General features: G+C 43.5%; 1 protein-coding gene across 2 annotated transcripts in view; it reads left to right on the top strand.

Moving 5' to 3' along the window:
• ASB2 (ankyrin repeat and SOCS box containing 2) overlaps nucleotides 1-26,177 on the top strand; it is a 256,837-nt gene that overhangs the window by 150,787 nt on the left and 79,873 nt on the right. For both annotated transcript variants that reach the window (XM_069208232.1, XM_069208231.1), the window contains 2 exons: nucleotides 7,703-7,877; nucleotides 19,099-19,669. In XM_069208232.1, coding sequence (XP_069064333.1) covers nucleotides 7,703-7,877; nucleotides 19,099-19,669 — 746 coding nt within the window. The remainder of the gene's footprint in view (nucleotides 1-7,702; nucleotides 7,878-19,098; nucleotides 19,670-26,177) is intronic.

Below are 26,177 nucleotides of genomic sequence, written 5' to 3'. Positions count from 1 at the left end.
ATCATAAATTAGGGAATAATGGCTGTGATCTGATCGGGTTCTAATAATTCTTCCCTCATTTGAGTACAGCTTGCTCCATACTGGAAACTGAGGAACCAGAACTAGAGACTAATCTCTCTTGTACGAATGGTGAAAGGATTCTCAGCACGCCAGGCAAGAGGTCTTTTAGCCTTCTGAAGTACTACATATGTAGTGACACCACCAGGGCCAGATGTACAAATAGTTGTCGCAAATTGTGCGCCACCTATTTGTGAACCATCTCTGACTTTGCAAAACATCCTATGTACTAGTAGGCAACGCTGGAAAATCTCCATTACAGGAGGTTGCAGAATGTTCTACATATTGAACAGGGCCGGACTGGCGGTTGAGCAGTCAGACAGTGTCCTAAAGACTAGTCTAACAGGCAGTGTGTAAATTGTTATTTTTGCTGTATAAGGAGTCCTGTTTTATGGTCTGCTGGGCCCTTTCGTACTACTGACGTACCTGATATCAAAACAAACTTTGCCGTCAACAAGTTTAAGTCCATGCAGCCTGCCATGTCTTGCAAAAACAGTTATAGGGTGTATTTACAAATTGAAAACTGCCATAATTTGCAAACTGGGAGGACATTTTTAGCTATCTACAACACTAATTCGGGGAACACTTTTATTTTGGTGTCTGTACCTATTTTCTGTCCCAATCTGACCCTGCTAATAGATAATATTTAGGCAGGTCGCTATTTGTTACCCAGCTACAAAAACAGGGATATTAACCTTCAAGGAACTGTAGACCACCATCTCTGCTTTATCTCAGATTGTGATGCACCAATCCTGCACTCTCAAAACACAGGGTCAATTGACAGCTTTTCATAAATAGGCCAAAAACCTAACAGCTGTGCATAAATAGACAGGCATAAAGGCCATCAGGGAAATTAAAATTTGGGTGTGATCTAGATGTCTATCTGCGACAAATAAATAGAGTACCACTTTAGCGGAATGCAGACCATATCTGCAAAGTTTTGTTTTTACAGAGACAGCTCAGTGCAATGAGTACCTCTTCTGGGTACCTGGTGAAGCTTTCTCTGTATTTTGCCTTTGCATGATTTAAAATGTATTTTGCATGGCACATTACCTATCTGCTTTCTCAGTATCCCTCTTTCCTTTGATCCACTTACCCCCAAGTACCGCCTGTAGGAGGCTGGTCCTCTTTGTAGTGTGTATAACTAGGCACACTGTGGAGGGGTTCCAGGCAACCACACATTGGTTTCCAGAGGTAAAAATTATACCACCTAATGCTCCAATTTTTGAGGTAGCTGGTCGAGTAGTTATGCTAATCTAGGGGATGTGCTAAGCATTTGTTGTACTCACAAAATCAATCATGCACCACACACACTCAGTGAATAACTCAAGACCAGAATTTATAAAAAATACTTTAGACTTTTATATAATTTTTAAGACCAAAATGGTTAAGATACATTAAGCACTTTTTGAGTTATGATTTTTTTACCTTTTAATAAAGTTAGTCTTTCGGCGCGTAATTACGCACCATAGGAATCAATGGAAGGTCACCTATAAAAAATGCATATAAAATCACACAGGTGAGTTACCAGTCTCTTCTTTTGCAGGATTGTCGATGAGGTTGGTGGGCACACCGTGCCAGCTGGACAGTTTCGGGCGGCTCCCGGTTCCGGCAGGAGCAGTGCTGGAAAGTCTCTTGGCACAGGGCCACTTGGAGGGGCCACCTGGAAAAGGAGTTGGTTTGCAGGTTTAAAGGTTGTGCCTTTGGGCTGTCGAAGTCGCAAGGGGTTAGGGACCCATGGCACACAGTAGGTTTGGTGATGCAGGGCTCAGAGCGGTCGGATGCAGGGCGATTTGGAGGTCTTGGATGCTGTGCTCAGTAGAACCCTTTGGAGCTGGAGGTACGTCTTCTTCCGGGAGACTTGCAGGACAATGAGGGCATTCTGGTGGGAGGTCCAGGGTGTTCCTGAAGTCACTCGACTGGGGCTTCCTTCTGGTCCAGTTGCAAATCTAGGCCAGCTGTTTTTACTGTTGTCTGATGTGCACCGACCAGTACCTGGGGTACTGGCACAACTTGGCCATGGGAGGATGCAGTGCCACCAAAGTTGGCCCACTTGTAGGCCTATCCGGGCAGTCATTGGTGTATTGTCGGGTCTGGCTGCGACTTCTAGTTGCAGAGATATTGTTCAGTCAGTGAAATGACCCTCACCAGTTTGCTGGTTCTTTGCACATTTCTTTGGTTTCTTGAGTGGTACCTCCACTCAGGAGGGAGATTTTGGGCTACTATCGAAGCTTGGAGGTCCTGTGGGTCTTTTGAGGTTGTTCCAGTGGTCAGCTCCTCTGCAGAGGCGATTGTCAGGACTCTGGTGCAGCAAGTAGGGGTCTTGGAGCCTCTTCTGTTGCAGCAGGTCCTCTGTTCTCTTCCTGTGGGTTCTTTGGTGCTGTCTTCTTTTCTTCCTGAGGGATCTGGTTTCTTGGTCTAGGTGAGACTACTAAATACGGAATTAAGTGGACGTTTTAGGGGGAACCTGGCGGTGGCCAATGAGGCACTTACCCTTGGGTGGCTATACCCACTACAGTGACCACTTCCTGTGGGAAGGATCACTACCCTAAACCTCACTGGCTATTTTCCTGCCATCCAACATCAAGGAAAATGAAATGGAGGGTCTACTTCACCTGCAAGGCCCTAGGGGTGATGCATGTTCATTGAGACCCCTCCTTCTACCTTTTGTGTGGTTTCCCGCATTTGCTTCTGCTAAAATGGGGGGTTGACAAAGGGGAAAGCCATCTGCTGCTGTGAGAAGGCCTGTGGGCTTGGGTTTCAAGGGAGGTAGCCCTTTGAAGCTCACTGCCAGGAGAATGCACATTCCTGAGGGAGGGGGTGTTAGCTATTCCACCAAGGAAGGGCATTGTCTTACAAACCAGAGGGACAGGGCTCTCCCCCAAGGCTTGTATATTGGCTGTCTGGAGGTGGCATGCTGGATGGAACCAGTCAGCAACCATGCCAGTTAGGCTAACTTTTGCAGGGGGCACATCTAAGGTGACCCCTGGGGACATTTAGGGATTAATCCAATACTGGTACCAGTTTGGATTTATCATCCTAAATTGTTTGATACCAAACAACCCAGGTTACAGAGTGACCATCATATAGCTGGGGAACTCGTGTTTGACCAGTGTCCAGTACATGTACTTAAAATGGCAGCTCTATTCACTCACTATGTCCCAGGTTTGGCAAGGACACATTGGGGGCATATTGTGCATGCAACTATGCCCTCACATACAGTATGGTGCACCTTGCTTTATGGCTGAAAGGCCTGCCACAGGGGTGACTTACCCATAACATATGCAGTGTAGTGTGGACAGGGCACACAGGGGGTGCCATGTCGAATTTGACTTTTCAGGTTTGCCCCAGAACACTCAGTCTGCAGTGGCAGTGCTGGGTGCATCTGGGTGCAGGGCCTTAGAGGGTGGTACAATCAGTGTTGCTGCCCTCAGGGGCCTACCCTTAATATCCCATGCCTTGGGCGCATCAGTACCCCTTTACTAGGGACTTATAGGGAGAGTTAGGAGTGTATCCAATTGTGCCAAGCATCACAACAGATTTAGGGAAAGAGTTCTGGCCCAGGGAAGCTGGTTAGCAGGGGCCCTGGGCACTACAGCTTCTAGGACACATCAACATAAGGCAAAAGGTGAGGGGCTAACCTCACAAAAAGAGGCCTCCTCAGACACCACTGAGGGGAAAATTTAAAAAACTAATACAATTTAGCAGGCAACCTGGTTTAAAACTTGAAGGTACGATTCTATGGGCAAGATGACATCGGCCAAAGGCTCAAATGTAGAAAGAATTGTGAGCGGCAGAATTAAATTGAACACCTTGCTGTCACCCCTTACATAGTGCCTTTATGGACATTATGGCTCCTGCCTGTGTTGTGCTTGTCCCACTCTGTTCTGGTGCAAGAATATTAGGATCCCTGGGCAAAATTAAATTTTGGCTCTATGCCTTCTGCCTATTGTCGAGGTGTGAAGCAGCAGCCTACTTTTGTGTCTTAAAGTAGAACAGGCACTGCTTGATTTTTTTTCTATACAGAAACACTGGCCAGCCAGTTAATGGTGCATTCTCTAGTTTTTCTACTGTCTCTTTCGGGAAGTGGCCACTCAGCTTAGAGCCTCATCTTCTGAGCTCAGCTATTGCTTCTTTTGGCTTTGCACTGAAGTCATGCAAGGTAGGAGATGGATCGTCTTACTTTAAATAAATTGCTTTAGTATGCCCGGAAGATTCACCCAGGGAAATTAAATTTGGGCCAGTCACTTCAAGCCCAATTCTTTTCATTACTAGCATAAGCACAAAAGAGCAAAATCAGTGAAATTATCCACGCATCATTTTCCTAGGAAGACCCTCTGAGAACAGTTAATATAAAGCCGTCACCACCCATACTCCCAGAGGCGCTTTTGGAACAAAATGTATTTCAATTTGTTTTCAATCCAACACATTTGTCACGTGTTCTTTAAAATCCTTGACCCGTTTGCAGCAGTTTTAAATTTCAAGTGAGAAAGAAGGAACGATAATTTGATTCAGAGTGGAATTAAACACTTACCATTTTTGTTTTTTTTATGAAGCAACTCTGTTTGATTGGGACATTCTTTTTTTCTTTCTCCATGAAATTTGCAAAGCCACAGTTATTTTGACCTTGAAGGTGAGAAGGAGCCATCGTGCTGTCTGTGGTGATCCCACGTACAGATAATAGCAGAACTCCGCAAAACGAGAGAAACTAGGGCCCATATTTATACTTTTTAGCGCCACAATTGCGCCGTTTTTGACACAAAAGCGTCAGAAAATGGCGCAAATGTGACACAAAAAAAGTATAAATATGGGCCTAGGAGTCTTAACCACCTTTGACCCAATTCATCAGTATACCATCAGAAAGCGTTTTTTTAATAAGAAGTTTGCCATGACACAAGGAAATACAAAATAGGGGAAATAAATGGTTTGCTGTTGTGGCCGAAAGGCGGATGTTTGGTCCAGCTGTTAGAAGATGCTTGCTGGGAGACTTAGAAGTTTAGAAAATTCCTTAGTTTAAAAAAATAAGATAGATGGTGCTCTCTTCCCTAAAGTTCTTGGTAACAAATATTGGTTGACAAATAATGCAGGATGACATTTTGCAAATGGTGATTGCCGGTAAAAGTCTGTCAAGTTGGAAAAGCAAGCGTTTACTGCCAGTTTGTGGCTTCTTTGCGAGCAATTTGATTGTCCATTACTTTTGTACTATTCAGCAAAGGCCCTAAGGTGTGGAAGTCATTCATTTACGGCATGCTGAAACTCACAACATCTCTGTCTTATTGCAAGACCCATTTTTCTATTTTTGAGCCAATTTTAAAAACTTTTTTAATTTTCATTTTAGTTAATGATTATTTTTTTATTAAGATTCCCTGCGTCCCATTTAAGATCGCTATATTTTAAGAAAACTAATGATGTCTAAGGGCCTCATTGAGAGTAGGCTGATAGTTATGGCATTTGATGAAATTTGACGCTGTGCCGTTTGTAATTCTTTGGTCGTGATATTTACAGCCTACTCTGTCTTTCTGGGAAATAAAGTGGATTTTGGTGCTTACTGTACCAAACCTGCATGTCCTAGGGTGAGATTTTTATAGCACCAGGTAATTACTGAGTTTGATAAACCTTGCATGACTTGCAATTGTGATTCCGGGCCACTTTTAACCCAGATGGTCCTATGTATATAGCAAGTTTTTGTTATTTTTTTCTTCACTGATAAAATGGTTATTTCTTTAATGCTGAATTGATCTGAGCCACCGGAAATTACTCAGAGCCACAACCCAGTCCATCATTATTTTGCACACCATGCCACCTCAGTTTAGATGCAGCCATATGCAAATCAGTCTGAACCCTGCTCCAGTAAGAACAGTCCAGCCCTAACCCCCCTTGAACAGGAACCCAAACTTCTTGGGGAAAGGACTTATTGTTGTTTTCCTTATTTCGTATTTGGGTCCCTGTTTATTTAAGTGAACTGAGAAGATGAAGTCATGTGTGGTCCCAAAGAATGTGGAGAGTGAATTCCACTTGATTTACCATATGTCATCACCAGACAAGGGGACAGTGAATGATTTGAATAAAATGAAACTTGTTGCAATAAAGGAAGGGCCATTAAACTGGTCAGAGGGCACCCGAAAGGAGCATAAATGGGGAAGGCAGGCATTAAGGCCCTAATTAGGAGTACAGGCTTAAATTCCAATCCTTGTGCAAACCCATATTTGTACAGGGATGGGAATCAAGAGTTGAGTACATCATCACACCATCGTAGTTTTTCCCTTATAAATTCCGACAGGTCAAATCTGCCGAAATTTACTGGGGAGAAAATGTTGGTTTTGATCAGCTCATGGCGATTTTGGTCCAGTAAGCACCAACATCTGCATGGTATTCCACAAATGTTTGTAATAAGGTGATATTTATCACACTCAATAAATTCTAACTCTGAGGAGTCAGATTTTATCAGGTATGATAAATACCACACCGTTTATTGGCTGCTCGTAATTAGGGCCTTAAAACCTATTTATCTTTTTACCCATTCATCCAGAGGATTTCCAATTATTACTCATTACATTTCGAGGTCTTCTTAGATAAGGAAATACCTATGGGTTATCCTGTGGTTTTCTCAGTGTTTGTGAAAATTAGTGCATTTTTAAAGTTAGTAAAGAGGAAAGTTTTGAGATCTGAAAAGGTGATGATGTTCACCTTGTGGGAAGTGAGGGACAAGTGCCCATGCCCAGATGTAGTGCTTCCTCACCTAGGAGAAAATTAACTGCCTTGGAGACAATTAAAGTAATGTATGGCAAGGTGTCCCATTTTTTAATCCAAAGACAACTCAAACGGGTACCGAGAGGAGGTAGGAAACTAGAAGCAATAAACGGAGCAAGGACAAAGTCAAAATCAAGGTGACAAGCTGTTGCGAATCAAACTGGATAAAAATAATTATGCATGTGACTGGCCAGAGATGTTCAGACACTACGGTCTACAATTTATCCTAATGGGCAACTGAATGCATTAAAAAGAACAGTTTGAAGTGCTAGAGGATTGGTGAGAAAACAAGATTGAATAGGATTTGTGGTTATAAAGAACACATCATGGGAGGGTTTTTCCTCTTGGCTGTGTGAGGAGTCCAAGAAAGTGATTTGTTTATCAGATAAAAAAGAGAAGAATGGGATGAGTTGTGGGAGGAGCAGAAGAAAAGGTGAACTAGGTGTTAGGTGTGGTCCTACAAATGTAAAAGAAGAAGTTAATTTGGAGTTCATTCTTCTTACATACAGTGGGTGGGCACTTTAGAGGTGGGATTTGTTTAGGTATGCAGGAAGGAATAGTTATTTGTTGGTAGGTTGGCCTGTAGGGCATTTTAGAGTGTGTGGCTCAGTCAAAGGTTTATAAATGTGTGTTCAACTTGATCCAGATGAAAAGTAGTCTTTTTACACAATGACAAGAGCTCCTGTGATATTTACTCTTCCAGTGTGCATTTTAAAGTTAAGCATAATAAATCCTGTTCTCGTGTTTTTTTCCTCCCACAATTGAATAGACTAGCTGTGTATTTAATTGTAGTACTGTTGGCTTCAGAAAAATTGCACAAAAATGCCTCATAGAAAAGGTCAGAACGAGTTGAAAGACTCTCATGCCAAAAAATAAAATCTTTGTTTGGTCCTAGATGCTGACATCAATGCTCAAGCCAGTGACAGCGCAACAGCCTTGTTTGAAGCAGCAAAGAATGGTCATGAAGAGGTGGTGGAGTTTCTTTTGGCCCAAGGCGCCGATGCAAACAAAGCAGACAAGAAGGGCTTCTTGCCTTTGCACATCGCAGCAAAAAGGAGAGACAATGATGAGTAAGTTTAATAACAGTGCTGGCCAGGAAGCTGGCATTGGAGAAGACTGCAGAGTTAATTCTTGGCAGAAAGGTCAACACTCTAGGGAAAGTTTTAAAATAATATAACAGTTAGTATACAGCCTAAAGCCTCATTCCAGGACCAGTAGAAATACCGTGTGTTAAATTTGACCCAGGAAACTCTGTTACTGCTCCAGTGTATTTTCCCTGAGGCGATTTTTCAACTGGATTCCGAGTCTGACAGGTCAAAATGAAGAGTAACGTGCAGACGTGACATTGCTGCACCAGAAATTGCATATTTTCTCAAAAAAGAGTCAAGTTTCGACGCACAGTTTTTTTAGGACACACTGGGAGCAAATTACGTGGAGAAAAATTCTGACAGTGAGTGATTTCACACAACTCATAATCAGGATTTGGATTCAAAACCTGATTGTGTCCAAACCCAGACACCCTGTAGCACTTAAAAGGGGCAATGAGTAGGTTGTGAGATTTTCACTGGCTGGTAAAATCCATGTTTACCTAGCATTTCTGAGGATTTAAATACACAAAAGGGGTCTACAACATGCATTTCATCTGTGATGTTTAAGTGTCTTTCCATTAAGGCCGGTCTCACAGGGTAGAGGGATTCCTTTAACTCCTTGGATCACAATTATTATTGGCATATTGCTGGTGTGTAGGTCGATCGTGTAAGAGCCCCAGAAGCATAAAAATGATTCAGCATATTTGCCAAAGAAGAGAAGATCAACCTCCTGTATCACAGAAGAGTCTGACCTTCCCCAAAGAGAGAAAGGGAGTGGTAGTTCTACCAAGAAGTGTGAACCTTTACACGAGAAAGGGGTACTACACGGTCTCCACTTAAAGAGACTTCCATTAAGCTAGTGTGTGCATCATAAGTAGGGGTTTATGACATCTTCCTAATTTGCTTTTGTGCAATTTAGCAAACTTCCACAAAAGCTGTGTGCCTTTATGTGAAATGTAAAAACTGGCTCTATATTTTAGTCTAAAATGTGTCCTAATGTAAAACAACCAACAAGTGCCACAAGCAACACTCTCTCATATCGGTTGCTACCACATTTGTTCTCTAAATTTTGCTGCCTAATTAATCGATGTAGCATAATGGCATAAAGTCAGGGGTTTTGTGTAACACTTGTAGCAGTAAATACACAAAATTACATAAAATTATGCTAGGGTAACAGAAAATTTGGTCACACCTAATCATAAGGGTAGTCCTGTCAAGGAAATTGTATGCATCAACGCACTTAAAAAAAAAGAAACTGATCGTCCAATACATATTGAGAGGTGGAAAAGAGATGAATGATAAATCTAGTAATCTGATATGGACAACATAATAATATTTCTCACACAATCTCAATGCATCACCATCCTTGTATATTTATGTAGGGTTTGTGGAAACAGATAATTTCATGCTTGGTTAATAGGAGAGTTCTTTGCTGTTCTCTGGAAATCAAGACTACACATGAGGAAGAGTGGGAGTACCGAAAACATCCTCTATATGTTGTATCTCAAAAGATGACAGAGCTTTACATTCCTGACGTCAACAGTGAAGAAGGCATGATGGTTCTAATAATCTATTTTCATGGGAATTACCAAAATTAACCAATCTCTCCATGAAATTCTGAGAAAGCCGTTGTCCAGTGTAGAATGACTGCCACATTGAAACTCATATTCCTTATCCAGAAATGGAAAACACAAGGATGTAGGAGTTTCAATATTCAAAGGCTAGACATCAAACCAGTTATCTTTAATGATGTCAAAGCATGTGCTGGCAAGCCAAAGGAGAGCTAATATTTCAGACAGGGTCACTAAGATCACACAGGGACAAGTACGATAATATAAACTTGCAGAAAGCGCTATCACAAGCAGAGAAGAGCAGAGATGCAGGGGATACTCCAGAAATGGGCAGAACACATGTGATTTGTTGAATAGTTGTAATGTTGTATTAGTTTCCAGTTCAAGTACTTCAACTTAAAGGACCACCACTGGCGGTGGAGATGTGAGGTCAGTGAAAGTGGGAATCACAAAAGCACTGGTCATCTTGGAATACATTTCAGAAATGACAGACAGCCAGGGTTACAACTTTGTTGGAAAATGACTGTCCAGATATGACAAGGACTTTCAAAACAATATTTTCAAGGAACTTGGTTGAGTGTATGGTTTGATGTAAAGATTGTGGAAACGTAACAGGAGAGACTCTGTTCATTTGTTGATACAAAGTATTTCCTGGAGTTATTCAAGCTTTTCTTCCTCAGTAGAAAGAACCAAATTGAGGGATAGACATGTGCATTGCATTGCTTGAGCTGAAAAGAAGGCTCAGTGCCGGCCAGCGAGGCTTTGGATAATTTTAAAAACAAAAGACTTCATTTAATGTTGTGTGTGCAAATACACAACAGACTGTGATTGCCAGTGGTTACAGGTTTACATTCTCATCAGTCAGTGTTGTCACTGCAAAACAAGCATCTCAACAGGTAACAATGTTTAACTGGCAAGCAACAGTGTTCACACAGTGCTTTGAGAAATGCTCACAAGGTTTCTGAGACATTTCCAGCTGTGACAGTTGAGTGATCTTACATGCCATAATTTATAGATCGTCCCTTTGCTCCATCACCTTGATGTGACTGTGAATCTGATGTTTTTGACTTGCTATTGGCAAGTTTGCCCCACCTTCATTAATGCAATAGTGTCTATAAACTGCAGAAGCATATTAGGTCAAATTTGCTGGTCGCTCTTCTAGCCCCACTCTGTGAAATAGAAAGGCTGCTGCTGGAGGGAAGCAACTAAACAGAAGGGCAACTGCACCATGCCTACAATGGATCTTCTTCCTCTAGCAGATCAAAGATATTCACTAAAGCTACTGAAACTGGGACATTTGGACATGGTGTTGGCAATGGTCACAATGGAGGTAAATGCTTTTCTCTTTCAACTTTGGGGACTGATGCTGGGTAGGTTAACAGGAGTTCCATCTTCTAGTATGGTATTGTGGTGATGCGTGACTTTTAAAATACCTGAATAAAGTGCTGGAATGTCTGCAACATTTGCAGTATATCCCTTCTCTAATGCATTAAAAACGCAGGAGTCAGAGAAAGAAGCCAAAAAACCAAGACCAAATAGCAGAGAAACCTAGATTAATCTTTTGCTAATGTATATGGGACACACAAAAACAACAGATAAGGTAAACGTCCACATTTGTGAAGTATCCCAGAAGCATATTTCCAAAACAATAAAATTATTTTAGCAAAACCGTTGGTACCCACTTACACAGTGTGGAAGAACAGACATAATAATAGCAGTGGTGCTCATGCAGTCGATAACCCTCCTATGATTTTCAAGTCTACATGACATTTGATACTCTGTGAGTTGTACAAATGCCAGCTACGGATTAGTCTTCATTGAATAAATACATAAAGCTTTTGTGCATGTAGATGATCATTGATGAGCCTCTTGATTGAAGGTATAATACTCCGTATCTAGAATGGCAGTAGAAGTCACTAAATTGCCCGGTAATTGGAAAGGAGTGAGCTTGGATGAAACATAATTGTGGCGAACCTTCATGTGATTGATGACCTTTCAGCATCATATTCTGATACCACAGATTTGTAGTAGCATCAGCTAATCAGAAAATAATATTTGTTTCCTGTTCTACATATTGCCCTATTCAAGGTTCTAAATATTTACAACATACCTAACTTCACTGCAGCTAAACATCTGAGCCTTTTCATTCCAGCACATTCAAGAGTCTTCAACCTTCACACCCCCACCTTTTTGAACATCACAAACCCCATTCCGACCACATATCCTGTTTTCACTTTTTTGATCTCACACTCATATCACAATCAAGAAGGACACACAGAGCTTCCATTTTCAGGGGTTGTATGTCATTCTCAGTCTCCTCCCTTTTTCTTCGATGTCTTCACCACAGCTATCCTTTTCAGCAGTGATGCTGTCTGTACTCCTGCTTCTGATATGCAACATACTGTCAAAACTTTGAACATTAAACAACTCACCCCCCCTCATGTGGTTTGTCACTCTTCACAGACTGATACCCCTCTAGACGGGGAACAAGTTAGTATTTATTTGGAGCCTCAAGATGTTTACAAATAAAACAACTTCTGTTCTACTGCCTTGCATGCTAAACAAGGACCTATAGAGCACTTTGAGTCTTAAAATATACCTAGCCCCAAATCTCTGCCCCTAGAGCCATCCTATCAGCCCACAGTTGTTTTCACAAGGTCTGTTCTCACAATACGTCATGCTGGCATCTACTGTCAGACTTAACCACCATAGCCTAAAATCATTCTGACTTAATTACATCCTTTTTTTTGCATGACTACGTTTCACATTTTTGACCTCAAGTTGTACCCTCCCCAAATCAACCATCTTGCCAGCCCAAAGGCACTCATCTTCTCCTATCACCTCAACATATCTTTGCCATGTTCCCTGCAACAAATCATTCCTTTGGTAATGATGCTGTCACCAGAAGGACCATGCCCAAATGTAATTGCCTGTAGCCTCTCCATCAGCACAACCTGTTCCCAAAAGCATCTGATCACTGCTGATGGTTTGCTACATAGTTTAGTTTAGTTTAGGAGTTTGTAAAGTGCATGGTTACCCGAAGGCCTCCCAACGCTTAGATAGATCTCAAGGCCACAAATAGAGATACACAGCTCATCCTGTCTAAATGTTTCTTTAAAGATTGTCACTAGCTCTAAAAGCCTTAATCACCCGATACATGATCCCAGTAAAATAATATTTTCTGTCTCTGTTTACTATTATTACTGGTTGTCTTTATTTATGCTATTGTATATGTCCCCCTTCATTCTCTCCTCGACTGTATATATGATCATTCAATCAGAACCACTAACCTCAGCTCTGTGATATCCCTAATTGTTAGCCATTTTATTAGGGCTAAACCTTCCCCATGTTGCAGACACTTACTCCATTCTTAGTCGAGCATAAGCTGACTGTTTTGTCTGGCTTACTTCCAAATCCGACAGTTGAGCTTTCTGTAAGTGAGCACCAACTCCAATGCCTTCGTGAGACCCATGGCTACTTCTGGACACTGATGCCATTACTCCTTTTGGCAGACACTTGACTATATCTCTTGCTCTGTTTTATGTACTTACTTTTACTTCCTTATATCATCAAAATTGCTTAAAAGCATCTGTAATTCAACAATCGTTCCTTCCTTCTTATTCTGCCGTCTTGATATATACTTGCAATCTTGTTGCCTTCTTTGTTGCAAGATATCTCGCCTCTTTGCCAAACTTTATCCCATGATCAAACCTCTCCATGCTCCATGCTCACCCTTTCTTTTCCCAGTGAGGAAGCTGCACCCGGGCTCACTGTCAGTCCACTAGCCACTTCCTTCTTCTCTCTTGAAATGGACATGCCTGCCTGTAGACCAGATAAAGGGGACAAGGGGGGCCTTTCTATAGCTGTCTGATTGACCTAAGGCCGATCCCCAATGCCCAGGCCGTCTTCACATCCTTTTCTTTCATGCTTACCTCTTAAATTCTCCTTTTCTCCCAGGACCCAATTTCTAATCGTATGCCCAGCCTGGGCGAAATTTAAACTCTGCCAACATAATTCATGTAATTTTGGGAATTTCGTATTATGCTTGTTTCATGAAATCCCCAAAAAGCCACCACTTTGCATAATTACACCTCATTCACTCTAATAATTTACTGTGTACATGCAACTGAACCACCAACACACACGAGCAGCTGTGGTTCACAGTGCTTTTGTACATGTTACACTATTTTGTAGCACAAGATGCATCCTTGCATCTAGAATTGTGAGGATGCACTTTGAACTAAAGTATGGCACAATATAACAGATGTGTATTTTATGTAATTACGCGCAGTTTTGCTTATATCTGCCTTAATTTCAGGTAATTATGTGCAAGCAAATTATTGGCATTTCGCACACTCCATTGGATTCCCTCACTGTAGTTTTCCATTCTACTTGCTGAAGTAGAGGGATCCTTTTTAGGGTCGAGTCTGCGAGTTCATGCATCAGAGCATACATCTCACTTGCAAGACTGTGTTGGGTACAGCAAAGGGCTCGGAGCCTGCCTGTCACTCACCATTTTATGGTTTGACTGGCACTCTTCTTTACAGCCTCATAATTTGTCAAGATAGGCTTGCCATAATTTCCGTTCCTCTGTGTGGAGCAGGGACTAAGCACTGATTAATTCATCTTAATTCATGCCCATCCACTGCTCCAGCCATGATCAAGGTACTATTTTCTTCTTTTTAACTTCTAGTGCCTTGCAAACAGAAGGCTTGTGACTGGAAAAAATGTGCCCAGCAGGACAAACAAAATTGCAAAGTTTTATTTTCTAAAGCTAACTTTCTCTTATGTTGCCAAGTCGTCTTTTCTTACTCTCCACTCTTTTTCTTTTGTTTTTGCTGATGGGCGGTCTTCTCAAAATATGACAATTAACTTCTCAGAAATATTGGAAAGCGATATTGTTGCTTTATTATGTGTAATTTCTGAAATGATGCTTTAACACATAATCGTGCAGTACACCCCAATCCACCCACTCCAATCCACCCTACTTTTCTCCCACAACCTTCCACCCCACCCCACTCCAATCTAAACCACTCACTCCAACCCAATTCACTCCAAACCACCCCACTCCAATCCTCTCAACCCACCTCACTCTAGTCTGCCCCACTCCAATTCACCCCACTCTAATCAAAAACAATCTGCACAAGTCCAAGACAATTGCCTCACTCCAGTCCAAAACAATCTGCCCCACTCCAATCCAAAACAATATGCCCCACTCCAATCCAAATCAATATGCCCCACTACAATCCAAATCAATATGCCCCACTCCCATGTACCCCACTCCAACCTGCCCCGCTCCAGTCCAAAACAATCTGCTCCACTCCAATCCAAATAATGTTCCCCACTCAATTCTGCCCAAGTCCAAAACAATCTTCCACACCTCAATCTGCTGTACTCCAATCCAAACTAGTCTGCCCCACTGCAATCCAAATCAATCTGCCCCACTCAATCCAAAACAGTCTGCTCCACTCAAGTTCACCTCACTGTAATCTGCCCCACTTTAATCCAGACCAATCTGCCCCACTCCAATCCGTCTCACTCCCATCTTCCCCACATAAGTACAAAACAACCTGTCCCACTCAAATCTGCCCACTCAAATCTACCCCACTTCAATCCAATCTAATCCACCCCACTCCAATCCACTCCACTCCCATCCACCCCACCCCACTCCCATTCAATCCACCCCACACCAATCCAATCCAGCCCACTCCAATCTACCCCAATACAATCTGCCCCACTCAAATCCAAAATATTCTGCCCCACTCCAGTCCCCCCCACTTCAGTCTGCCCCATTCCAATCGAAAATAACTGCCACTTTCCAATCTACCCCACTCCCATCTGCCCCACTTCAGTACAAAACAATCAGTCCCACTCAAATCCACCACACTCCAAGCTACGCCCACTCCAATCCAATCTACCCCATTCCATCCCAATTCACCACACTCCAATCCACCCCACTCCCATCCACCCCACTCTGATCCAATCCACCCCACTCCCATCCAATCTACCCCACACCAATCCAATTCACCACACTCCAATCCACCCACTCCAATCCACCCTAATGCAAAGTGCCTAACTCCAATCCAAAACAATCTGCCCCACTCCAGTCCACCCCATTCCAGTCTGTCCATTCTAATCCAAAACAATCTGTTCCATTCCTATCTGCCCCACTCTAATTCAAAACAATCTGTCCCACTCCAATCTGCCCCACTGCAGTCCAAAACAATCTGACCCACTCCGACCCAGAACAATTTGCTACACTCCAATCTGCCCACTTCAATCCAAAACAACCTGCCCATTCCAATCTGCCCCACTACATTCTGCCCCACTACAATCCCAAACAACCAACTCTAATCCAAAACAATCTGCCCCCCTCAATCCAATCCCCCTCACCTCAGCCAATTCAATCCACCCTACTCCATCCCAATTCACCTCATTCCAATCCACTACAATCCACCCCACTACAATCCAGTCCACCCCACACCAGTCCAAACCCCCAATCCAGCCCCATCCAATATACCCCAATCCAATACACCTTACCCCATTTCAGTCCACCCCACCATAAATCCACTTCAGCCCAATCCTCCCAACTCCAGTCTGATCCACCACCCTCCAATCCAACACACTCCAGTCCAACCCACTCCAATCCATCCCACCCCACTCCAATCAAGTCCGCCGTTACACAATCTACCTCACTCCAATCCACCCCTCCCCAATACAGTCTACTTCTATCCACCCCAATCCAGTCCAATCCAGTCTACATTAATCCACTCTACTCCAGTCCAATCCACCCCACTCCAAACCACCTTAATCTACCTTGGCTCTATTCAGTACACTCCTCTCTAATCAATCTACCCCCCACCAATTCAGTCCTCCCCCCAATGATCCACCCCACTCCACTCAATCCAATCCACCCCACTCCAGTCCAATCCACTTCAGTCCCATCCACCCTGCCACTCCACACTGACCCACCACAGCCCACTCCACTCCATTCCACCTCACCCACCCAATCCACTTCATCAGAATCCAGTCCACCCCATCCCTATCCAATCTACCCCAATCCACCACTCTGTTCAATCCATCCCACACAAGTTCACCCCACTCAATCCAATCCTCCCCACTCAATCTCATCCACCTCACTCCAATCCACCCAACTCCACTCCACCCTAATCTAATACACCCCACTCCAGTCCTCCCCATTCCAATCCACCTCACTTCAGTCCACCCAATCTGATCCACCCCACTCCAGTCCTCCTCACTTCAGTCCAACCCACTCCAGTACATCCCACTCCAGTCTAATTAACCCCATGCCAAATCAATCCACCTCACCTCAGTGCAATCTACCCCAGTCCAATCCACCCAGTCTATTCACCACACCCCAATCCAACTCAACCGACCTCAATCCAATCCACCCCACCTAATCCAATCCATCCCCTCCAGCCCAACCCACCCCACCCCATTTCAATCCACTCCACCCACTCCACTCCAATCCACCCCACTCTACTCCAATCCACCCAACCAGTCAGAGTTCAGCCCACAGTACTCAAATCCAATCTATCCAGCCTACCTCACTCCAGTCCATCCCACTCCAATCCAATCCACTCCATTCCACTCCAATCGACCCCACTACAATCCACCTCACTCCAATCCAATCTGCCCCACCTCAGTGCAATCCACCCCACTCCGATCCACTCCAATCCAAACCACACCATTAAATCCAGCACACCCCTCTTCAGTCCATTCCAATCTGTCCAACTGCAGCCCACTACAACCCAGTCCAGTTCACCTCACCCCATTTCAATCCACTCCACCCAACTCCAAATCAACCCCACTCCACTCCAATCCACCCCACTCTACCCCAATCTACCCCACCCTGTCACAGTTCAGCCCACAGAACTCCAATCCAATCCATCCGCCCTAACCCACCCCAGTCCACCCACTCCAATTCAATCCACTCCACTCCACTCCAATCCACCCCACTCCAATCCAATCCATCCACTTCACTGCACTCAAGTCCACCCCACCTCAATGCAGTCCACCCCACCCTACTCCAATCCACTCCACCCCACTCCAATCTACCCCACCCACTCAAATCCACCACACTCTTCTCCAATCCACCCAGTCTATCCCAATGCAACCAACACCACCCTATCCCAGTTCAGTTCAACCCATTCCATTCCACCCAGCTCACCCCATTTCAATCCATCCTACTCTAATCCAATCCCCCTCCAGTCCTATTCAATCAACCCCACTCCAGTCCAATCTAATCCATCCCAATGCACAGCAGTCCAGTCCACCCTATACCAATCCAGTCCACCCCACCACAGCCCTGTTACTCCAATCCCGCCAGAACACCCTCTTCAATTCAATCTAATCCACCCCACTCAAATCCACCCCAATCATTCTACCTCACCCAATTTCAATCCACCCCACTCTACTCCAATCCAATCGACCCACTACCTCAGTCCACTCCAACCCACTCCACCCTATTCCACCCCACCCTACAACAGTCTTTGCCACTGAACCACTTAACCCTACTCCCTTCAACTCATCTCTATGACACTCTACTCCTCCTACTCCAATATACGACATTCCAACAAATCCACTCTACAGCACTCTACTTCCCTACTCTCCTCTGACACTCCATGCCATTAACTTTTAGCCATGCTGAACAGCAGCCACACTGGTGTACAACATAGTAAAACACATTGTCAAAGCCATTAGCTCTTGTATAGGCAAGACCTATTCGATTTGCTAATGCTTATTTTAGGCTGCCACTTGTCCCATTTCATCCCTTATTCTCCCTAAACATACTTGGTTTCTCCTATCTTGAGTCACGCTCTCTCTGTTTCACCCTATCCATTGGGGACTGGATTACCAGAATGGCAGCTGGTGCATCTTGCTAAGGCCACTCACCTTAATTGACAATCTTCCCTCTCTTAGGGCCTGATGAGACAACCTCAACCATACTGGGAGTTTGCTTTCCTTTTCAGGGCCATAGCTGTGTAAATACTGCTCCATAATTTATTTCCCTTCCAAAGGTATTCAACCACTTCAGACACATTCACACTCACTGACAGGCAGCCAACATGGAATTTCCTATCCCACTGTGATCCTTATGACAGCTGCGCCAGAGCACCTAACAGCCGACTGGTGAAGCTGTGTCATGACATGCTATGCTCCCTCGCTGATATACTGCTCTGCGGGGGAGGATGCTGCCTTCCTGCCACTCATGGTGCAGTTTTTGTTAAAATAGTAGATATCTTCAAAAAGGATGGCCTTTCAGCTCAAGGGTTCATATTTGATTAAATAAAGCCACATTGGTTAGAGTTGTATTTGCTTTAAAAATTACACTTTTGATCAGCTTGGTCAGGGTCAACAGTGTAATCTGCTTCTCGTCTTCAGATTTTAAACAGATCTGAACTAAAATTGTGAACAAGTGCAGTGCCCAGCCATACATTTATGGTATATTTCCTACATCTGTTTACAATTCAAACTTTGCATCTCACATACTGCAGTTGAAATCAGTTCCTACACATTATTAATGTACAATTTTATTTTCATATTTTAGAGCCCAAGGTAACCTTGGTGATTTCCTAATACACTGCATATTCTTCTTTTACCTCCTTCAGGATCGTATCTATGTTGATTCCAGTAACTAGTCGAGTGCGAGTCAAGCGTAGTGGCATAAGCCCACTTCACATTGCAGCAGAATGCAATAATGATGGTGTTTTGGAGGAACTGATCGATGCTGGTTACGATGTTAACTCTCTCCTGTCACCGGAGCGCTCCTGCCTATATGAAGACAAACGGACCAGCATTCTGTATTTTGCTGTCATCAACAACAACATCCATGCCACAGAAATGCTTCTGCATGCTGGTGCCAACCCCAACGTAGACATCATCAACCCACTGTTGATCTCCATTCGCCATGGCTGCTTGAAGACAATGAAGATGTTGCTAGATCATGGGGCCAATATCAATGCTTACATTTCTTCCCATCCTACTACGTTCCCTGCCACTATCATGTTTTCTATGAAATACCTCAGCTTATTGAAATTTATCTTGGATCTTGGCTGTAGCGCAAGGTCTTGTTTTAACTGTGAATATGGTCTTGGACCACATCCTCTTATCAAACTGGACCGTTCAGGCAGGTTGGAAGAGCCAGTCTACTCTGAGCACACACCACGGAGGCCAGTACAGGTAAATTCATCAACAAGTTAATTACTGCAACAATGTTTCTACCCATACACAAGTTATTTAATCTCTGAAAAAGTTCTTGATTGCATTGGTGTGTTTTAATTTCCAGATCACTGTAGTGTAGCATGACTGTTGGTCCAGTAATTCTTGTGAAGAGCTGCAGATACATAACTATGCATCAGAATTCATCTGGTTTATTACAGTTTTACAGTGTTGAGAAAATATGAATGAGATATAAAAGTGGGTTTAATGCAATCGCTGTAGAGCTACCATACTTTGTTTTCATTCAAGGATGTTTTGTAGGGAATTGCGTTACTGGTTGAGGGGTACTGTTACGGGGATGAAACACTACTCAAGCAGCAACCACAATCTCTATCAGGGTGAAATATATACAAACCCCACATTTATATGTGCTTAACCTTCTGGTAGCTTGTCACAAACCTGTCAGGCTAAACCTACAGACAATGTTCAAAGCATTTAAACAGCACTGCAAACAGTAATGAAATGAAAACACAACACTAGAAAAATCCCACACCAATTTAGAAAAATGGATTTTAAAAAATCCACTCAGTAGTACAGGAAATATGCAATTTCAAACTTTTAATTAAAAACAGTACCTAGAAGCATGAAGTGCCAACTGTGGTTATCAGGTTGTGCCAGACAAAGCCAAAAGTTCAGGCTGACTGTGATGGAGCATGGGCCAGATACAGGGACCAAGTTAGGCCTGCTGAACAAAGTACCTTAAATCTTGGTTGAAGACTGTTGCTAGATCTGGAGTTGAGGATGTGTCACTCAGCGACTGTTCTGAGGAATGTGAGGCTGTGATGCAGAGTACGGCATTGTGGTTCAGGATGCCATCGACATGGGGCTTGCGATATAAACTCTTGGGCCAAAGATGAGTCGCGCACCTACAGTTTTGAAGACAGCACCAAAGAAGTTGTGGACTGCAATGTGAAATCATCATCTTCAAGGATGCCATTGATGAGGGGTTTGCAATGTTAAGGCCAATGTCGAGGACACATCGCGCGGTACTGGTTCCGAGGAGACTGTGGACTGCGAAGCGAGGTTCAGCATCAGGATGCATTGTGCTGTGCCAGGTCCAAAATGGGGCTACAAGGAGATGTGTCATGCTGCATCAGTTCTGACCAAAGAAACAATGCAGCGCACCCAGAGCATCTTCAGGCCTACTTTCAAGGATCCAGGACTATAGTGGCACCACTTGCGGGTAGGAATCACAGCAGACAGATTCCAGGTGCTTGGTTCAAGATGGTTGGAGACTATTCTGTCCCAGAGGCTCTGATCAGGGGGCCAGCCAACTAGCCTTTGGGTTCACTCTGGTAGCCTTGATTTGAAAATAGATGTCCAGTTCTTTCACTCAGATAGCAGGGCAGCAGGACAACATAATAGCAGTCCTTCTTGCAGAGCAGCACAGCGGTCGTTTGAGTCGTCCACTGGTCCAGAGCTGTACTGAAGAGTTAGTTCTGAGGGTCCAATATTTTTACCTAGTGCCTCATTGAGGTAGGCGATGGCTCTTGAGGTTTCCACCCCAGAGATGCCTGGAACTTCCTGCCTACCTGCCATGGCTTCAGCTTGCATGGGGTCATAAAACACTAGTACCAAAACCTTTGTGAGTGTGATGAGGCAGAAACGTTGTGATGTGCAAGTGTGGTAGGCTTTAGGTCTGCCCTCCATCAAGTCAGAGATGACCCATCCTGACAACATAGCACTTACTATCCCTGATGAAGTGTAAGAGTGCTTTTCGGCAAGTAGCATGCTACCCTGGAACCGAAAAAGGATTAGTGGTAGATTAGTATTGGGAAATGTGAGTTCATTTGAGCGGTGGACATGTGAGTCTGTCAGATGGATTGAATAGCATAATAGAGGGCCAGAAGAGGGAAGAGTCTAGAAAGTGTTATTTGGGAGTTCATAGTAGTAAAATAAGGTTTGGGATGAGTAAAAGGAGAGATGTAGGAGGGAAGAGTCTCTATAAATGGATTAGGGAGATAATAGTAGTAAAACAAGATTTGGAATGAGTCAAAGGAAGGAAACATGAGGAAAGAATTTAGAAAGAGTTGTTTGGGGGATCATAGTAGTAAAATTAAGTTTGGGTTGATCCTAGGAGAGATAGAGGAGGGAAGAGTCTAGAAAGGGTTATTTTTGGTGATCATAGTAGTAGAATGAGGTTTGGGATGAGTCAGAGAGTGGAGGTAGAGGACATAATGAAAGAGGTATAGGGTGAGACATAGAGTAGTGTATTGGAGAAAGTCAATGTTTTTTTATTTTGTGTCTTCTACAGTAGAATCAAAGTAATAAATATAAAGTTATATAAGTAAATAGAGAGGCTATACATGTATAAGGAATATAATATATTGAGATTTAAATTTGTATTTTATAAACTTAGACTCTCAGGTGTTGATATACTTTAAGTTAATTTATTTGTTAATTTTTATAACTGATTTTTTTAACATTTTATATTTTCCCCAATATATCAATAGAGAAGCACTTGTAGATAAAATAGTAATATATAGGTAACCGACTGGTTAGGGTTTGAGACGTTATATCTACACAGTCTGAATACATGTTCAAAGATGGCTGACATTTCTTTGAACATAGTAGAAAGTTTTGAAAGTCCATTGTTTATGTTGTTGTTTGTTATGGTGATTGACATCACTGATGACATTTATGACATCGTTGATGAGTGGATGTATGAGCTTTTTTTTAGGAGAAATCATTAGTGATTTCATCAGTAATGTCATTTGAGATGTCATCAGTGATGTCACTGACCATGTCATGAGCGATATATTATGTGAGGTCATAAGCAGTGCATTACGGGTGCGCAAAGTATATGAAGCTGAGGTGACTATAACTGCTGGATTGCACTGGTTTTGTACATGTGAAATGTGAGCCTAACTATAACGTTCCCATAATCTATATTCTTTTTCAATTAATATATATATATTTATTATATATATATTATTATATATATATTTTCACTGAAGAAAACAGGGACGTTATTCTTAGGCTCACATTATAAATGTACAAAGCCATAGAAATTTACTTGCTATGGGTAGAGTTATCTCAAGTAACTATAATTCGTGCCCTAAGGTACCCAAAATTCACTCCCCACCATGCACAGTTTTTTCGTAAAAAATGTTACTGCAAATATTACATTGATATTATCAAAGATGTCATGAGTGCGGTAGTTTGTGGGGTAATTAGCAGTGCATGGTGATGGCGATAGTTATAGTTACCTTAGGTCACGAGTTATAGTTACTTGAGATAACTGTAACTATAACAGGTGAATTTCTATGGTTTTCAAAGTTTAAAATGTGAGCCTAACTATAACTTACCTGTAACCTTTGTTTTTTTAAGTGAATTTCTATGTTTTTAAATTCTATTTCGTAACTATTAGGTCCCTGTAATCTTTGTTTTTTTTTTAGTGAGTTTCTACATTTTGTTATGTAAAGTAATTTTCTTTACTATATGGTAATCCAAACACTGGTGTACACAGCCTTCAGCAGTGCATGGTGGCGGTTTGCCGCTGGGCCTGACTTATGACCAGGCCGTGTGGCCAACCCCCCCATGTGCTCGGTGGGGTTGGCTATCTATCTCTCACTTACTGCAATCGGAGTGTTTGCTCTGATGTGGCAGGAGCTGTCAAACTCCCACCAAGGTAGAGCAAACAGCTATGTCCCGGGGTGGCCACCCTGGGACGTAACAGGAGATGGCCCTGGCGGTCCCCAGGGCCATCTATGGTTCCACAAGGGGAGCCGCACGGCCCTCCTCCTACCTAAACATCCATGGCGAGGTGGCAGTCCCTGTTGGCTGTGGGGTGGGCACGTTGCCCCATGTATTCCTAATCTATTTAGCCCCTGAGAGGTGGCAGTCCCAGGGGCAGCCAGGGGGCCATGCAGCCCCCTGCATTCTTAGTCCATTTAGTCCACCTCAATTAATTAGACATGAGTCGCGGGGATGTGGCAGTCCCCGGGGCTGCGGAGAGGCCAGATGCCCCCCTAGATGCATGAGATTCAGAGGGTCTGTAAGTGGGTGTGTGAGAGTCTGAGGGGGTTTGTGAGTGGGTGCATAGCTGTCTGGGTAGGTCTGTGAGTTGGTGCGTGAGGGTCTGACTGGGGCTGTGAGTCGGTGCATGAGGATCTGAGTGGATCTGTGAGTGGGTGCCGGGTGTGAGTGAGTGTCTGAGTGGGTCTGTGAGTGGGTGCCTTAGTGTCTAAGTGGTTGTGTGAGTGGGTGAAATTGATTGAAAGAGAGAGAAAGAAAGTGAGAGGGAGAGATAGAAAGAGTTTTTTAGGCTTTGATGTGTGACATACTTAGAATTAGATATTTCTGTACAATTAAAAAAAAATTATCTATCATTTAAAAAAATGTAACTTATTTATACTTTAAAAAAAAAAGTGGGAAGCGAGTCTGACTGGACTCGAGCCTTGAGTGTTCAGTGTGAAGGACTGCAACCTTCACACTGAGCTATAAATCTCTTTTTTATTTTTTTGCCCTTTATGAGCTATCTGGGACTGCAAGGGAGCCCTCAAGGGATCCTTCGCGGTCCCCATATATATATATATAGTTATTCTGTTATTTTTTAGGGCACAATTCCCTTTATGGGCTATCTGGCCTTAAGGCTTCCCTCGCAGTGCCATTTCTTCAGCAAGCACAGAGCTGCTTTAACTGCAGCTCCCTGCGTGCTAAAGAATGTAATCTCTGTTCCCTGCACACATGCAAGGGAGAGATGAAACCTTCAGTTTTTGGCAGCGGAACATGTTTGACAAGTCCTGCTGTCAAAAACCAAAGTGTTTGCTGTGGCTTGGCTGCAGCTGCAAATCTGCAGGCAAGCTACAGCAAACAGCTCTGTCTTGGGGTGGGCACCATGGGACATAGCAGGAGCCGGCCCTGGGGGGGTGGTGGTTTCTAGGGCCATTTGTAGCTCCTCGAGAGGGGCTGTGCGTCCATCCTCTAATGTGAAAGAAGTCCAGGGAGGTGGTAATCTCTGGGGCTAAGGAGGTCCGAAATTGACTTGTTTCTTTTCTTAACTATTTACCCTGGTGAGGTGGTGATCCCTGAGGCAGTGAGGGGGCATGCCCCCACATTATAATTATTCATGGCCCCAGGGAGGTGGTAATCCCCGGGGCAGCAGGGAGCACGCAGGACTTCCAAATAAATTATAATTATTGTGACCCTGCTGAGGTGGTGTTCCCTGGGGCAGAGTGGGGGCTCATAGCCCCCATGCATATTATTTATAAGCCCTGAGGGGGTGGCTGTCTCTGGGACAGCAGGAGTGGGCTAGGTGGACCCCCTCTATGTTACTGTACAAATGCCCCCAGGACATGGCCTACCTGGGGGCTTTAAAATGTCGAAGCACTGTAGCCTGTGCTTTTTTTGTTTTTGTTTTTAATTTGCTGAGAATTCATTACACTGTCGTGACTCCGTGCCACAAATTGTTTTTCAAAAATTATTTTTAGCCTTGGGGGGGACCATTTGGGACCCCAGCACCAGAGCTAAGGGCTCAGTGTGTTCATACCCTGGCCCTTTTTCTTTATTTTTTACTTTTTTTGCAGGGACTCCACTGACATCACTTCAACGGCTTATTTGTTGAAGTGTTGTCAGCCAATCAGATCTCAGCACAAGATCAGATGGGGTTGCAAACCCTTTGCATCTCTAGATATACAAATTTGTTTTGCTCTTAATTTCTCAAAAACAACTGAACAGATTTGCACCAAAACACAAAAGGATTTCCTTCTGGACTAGGATCTGCCTTTCTGCCACATTTGGTGTAATTCCGTCCAAGTATTTGTTCAAAAGGCCGATGGAAAAATGAATGGGAAAAACATGTTTTGGGCCCCCTCTTATTTCTCCCCCCCCCCAGACGGATCACCCCAAAACCTTCCAGACAGCAGCTGACATGACTGGCAAATACTTTTGGAAAGTTTCGTGAGGATTCGTCAAGCGGCACGAGGGCCGGCTTTTGGGCGGTGCGGCCGCAGACCTCAGGGGGGTGCTGTGTTTAGCAATAATTTAAGAAACTTGCAATTTAAAAGCACCTGCTGAAACATTCCTTGGGCGTCAGCCTTCAAGAAACAATTAAAATGTCAAGATACCTCTTGTGATTAATGTTCCTACTAGTGAGAGAGATGGGAGTTTTGCCTAGAGGCAGCTCTGCCTCATCATAAAGGAGCATAAAGGGTTAATATGCCTGCTGCAAAAAACAGAATTATGGGGCATATTTAAGAAAAGTGGTGCTGCACATAGTGCAGCACCACTTTTCTTGCACCCCTCAGCGTCCCCCTAACGCCATCATGTGTGCATCATATTTAAAATATGGCACACCATGGCAATAATTAGGGGACTAGCGTCAGAATTTTGATGCTAATCCTGCGAAGCACCCAGAGGCCCATTCTATCCAATGGAAGCCTACTTTTAATGCCTCGTCTGAGCAGGCGTTAATAGTGCCGGAAAAAAACTATGCAAAGACGCAAAGAAATCTGTCAGATTTCTTTGC

This window comes from Pleurodeles waltl, chromosome 9, assembly GCF_031143425.1.
Source record: "Pleurodeles waltl isolate 20211129_DDA chromosome 9, aPleWal1.hap1.20221129, whole genome shotgun sequence".
Lineage (NCBI taxonomy): Eukaryota > Metazoa > Chordata > Amphibia > Caudata > Salamandridae > Pleurodeles > Pleurodeles waltl.
Note: the sequence above shows the minus strand (reverse complement) of the source record. Positions and strands in the feature narration are given on the sequence as shown.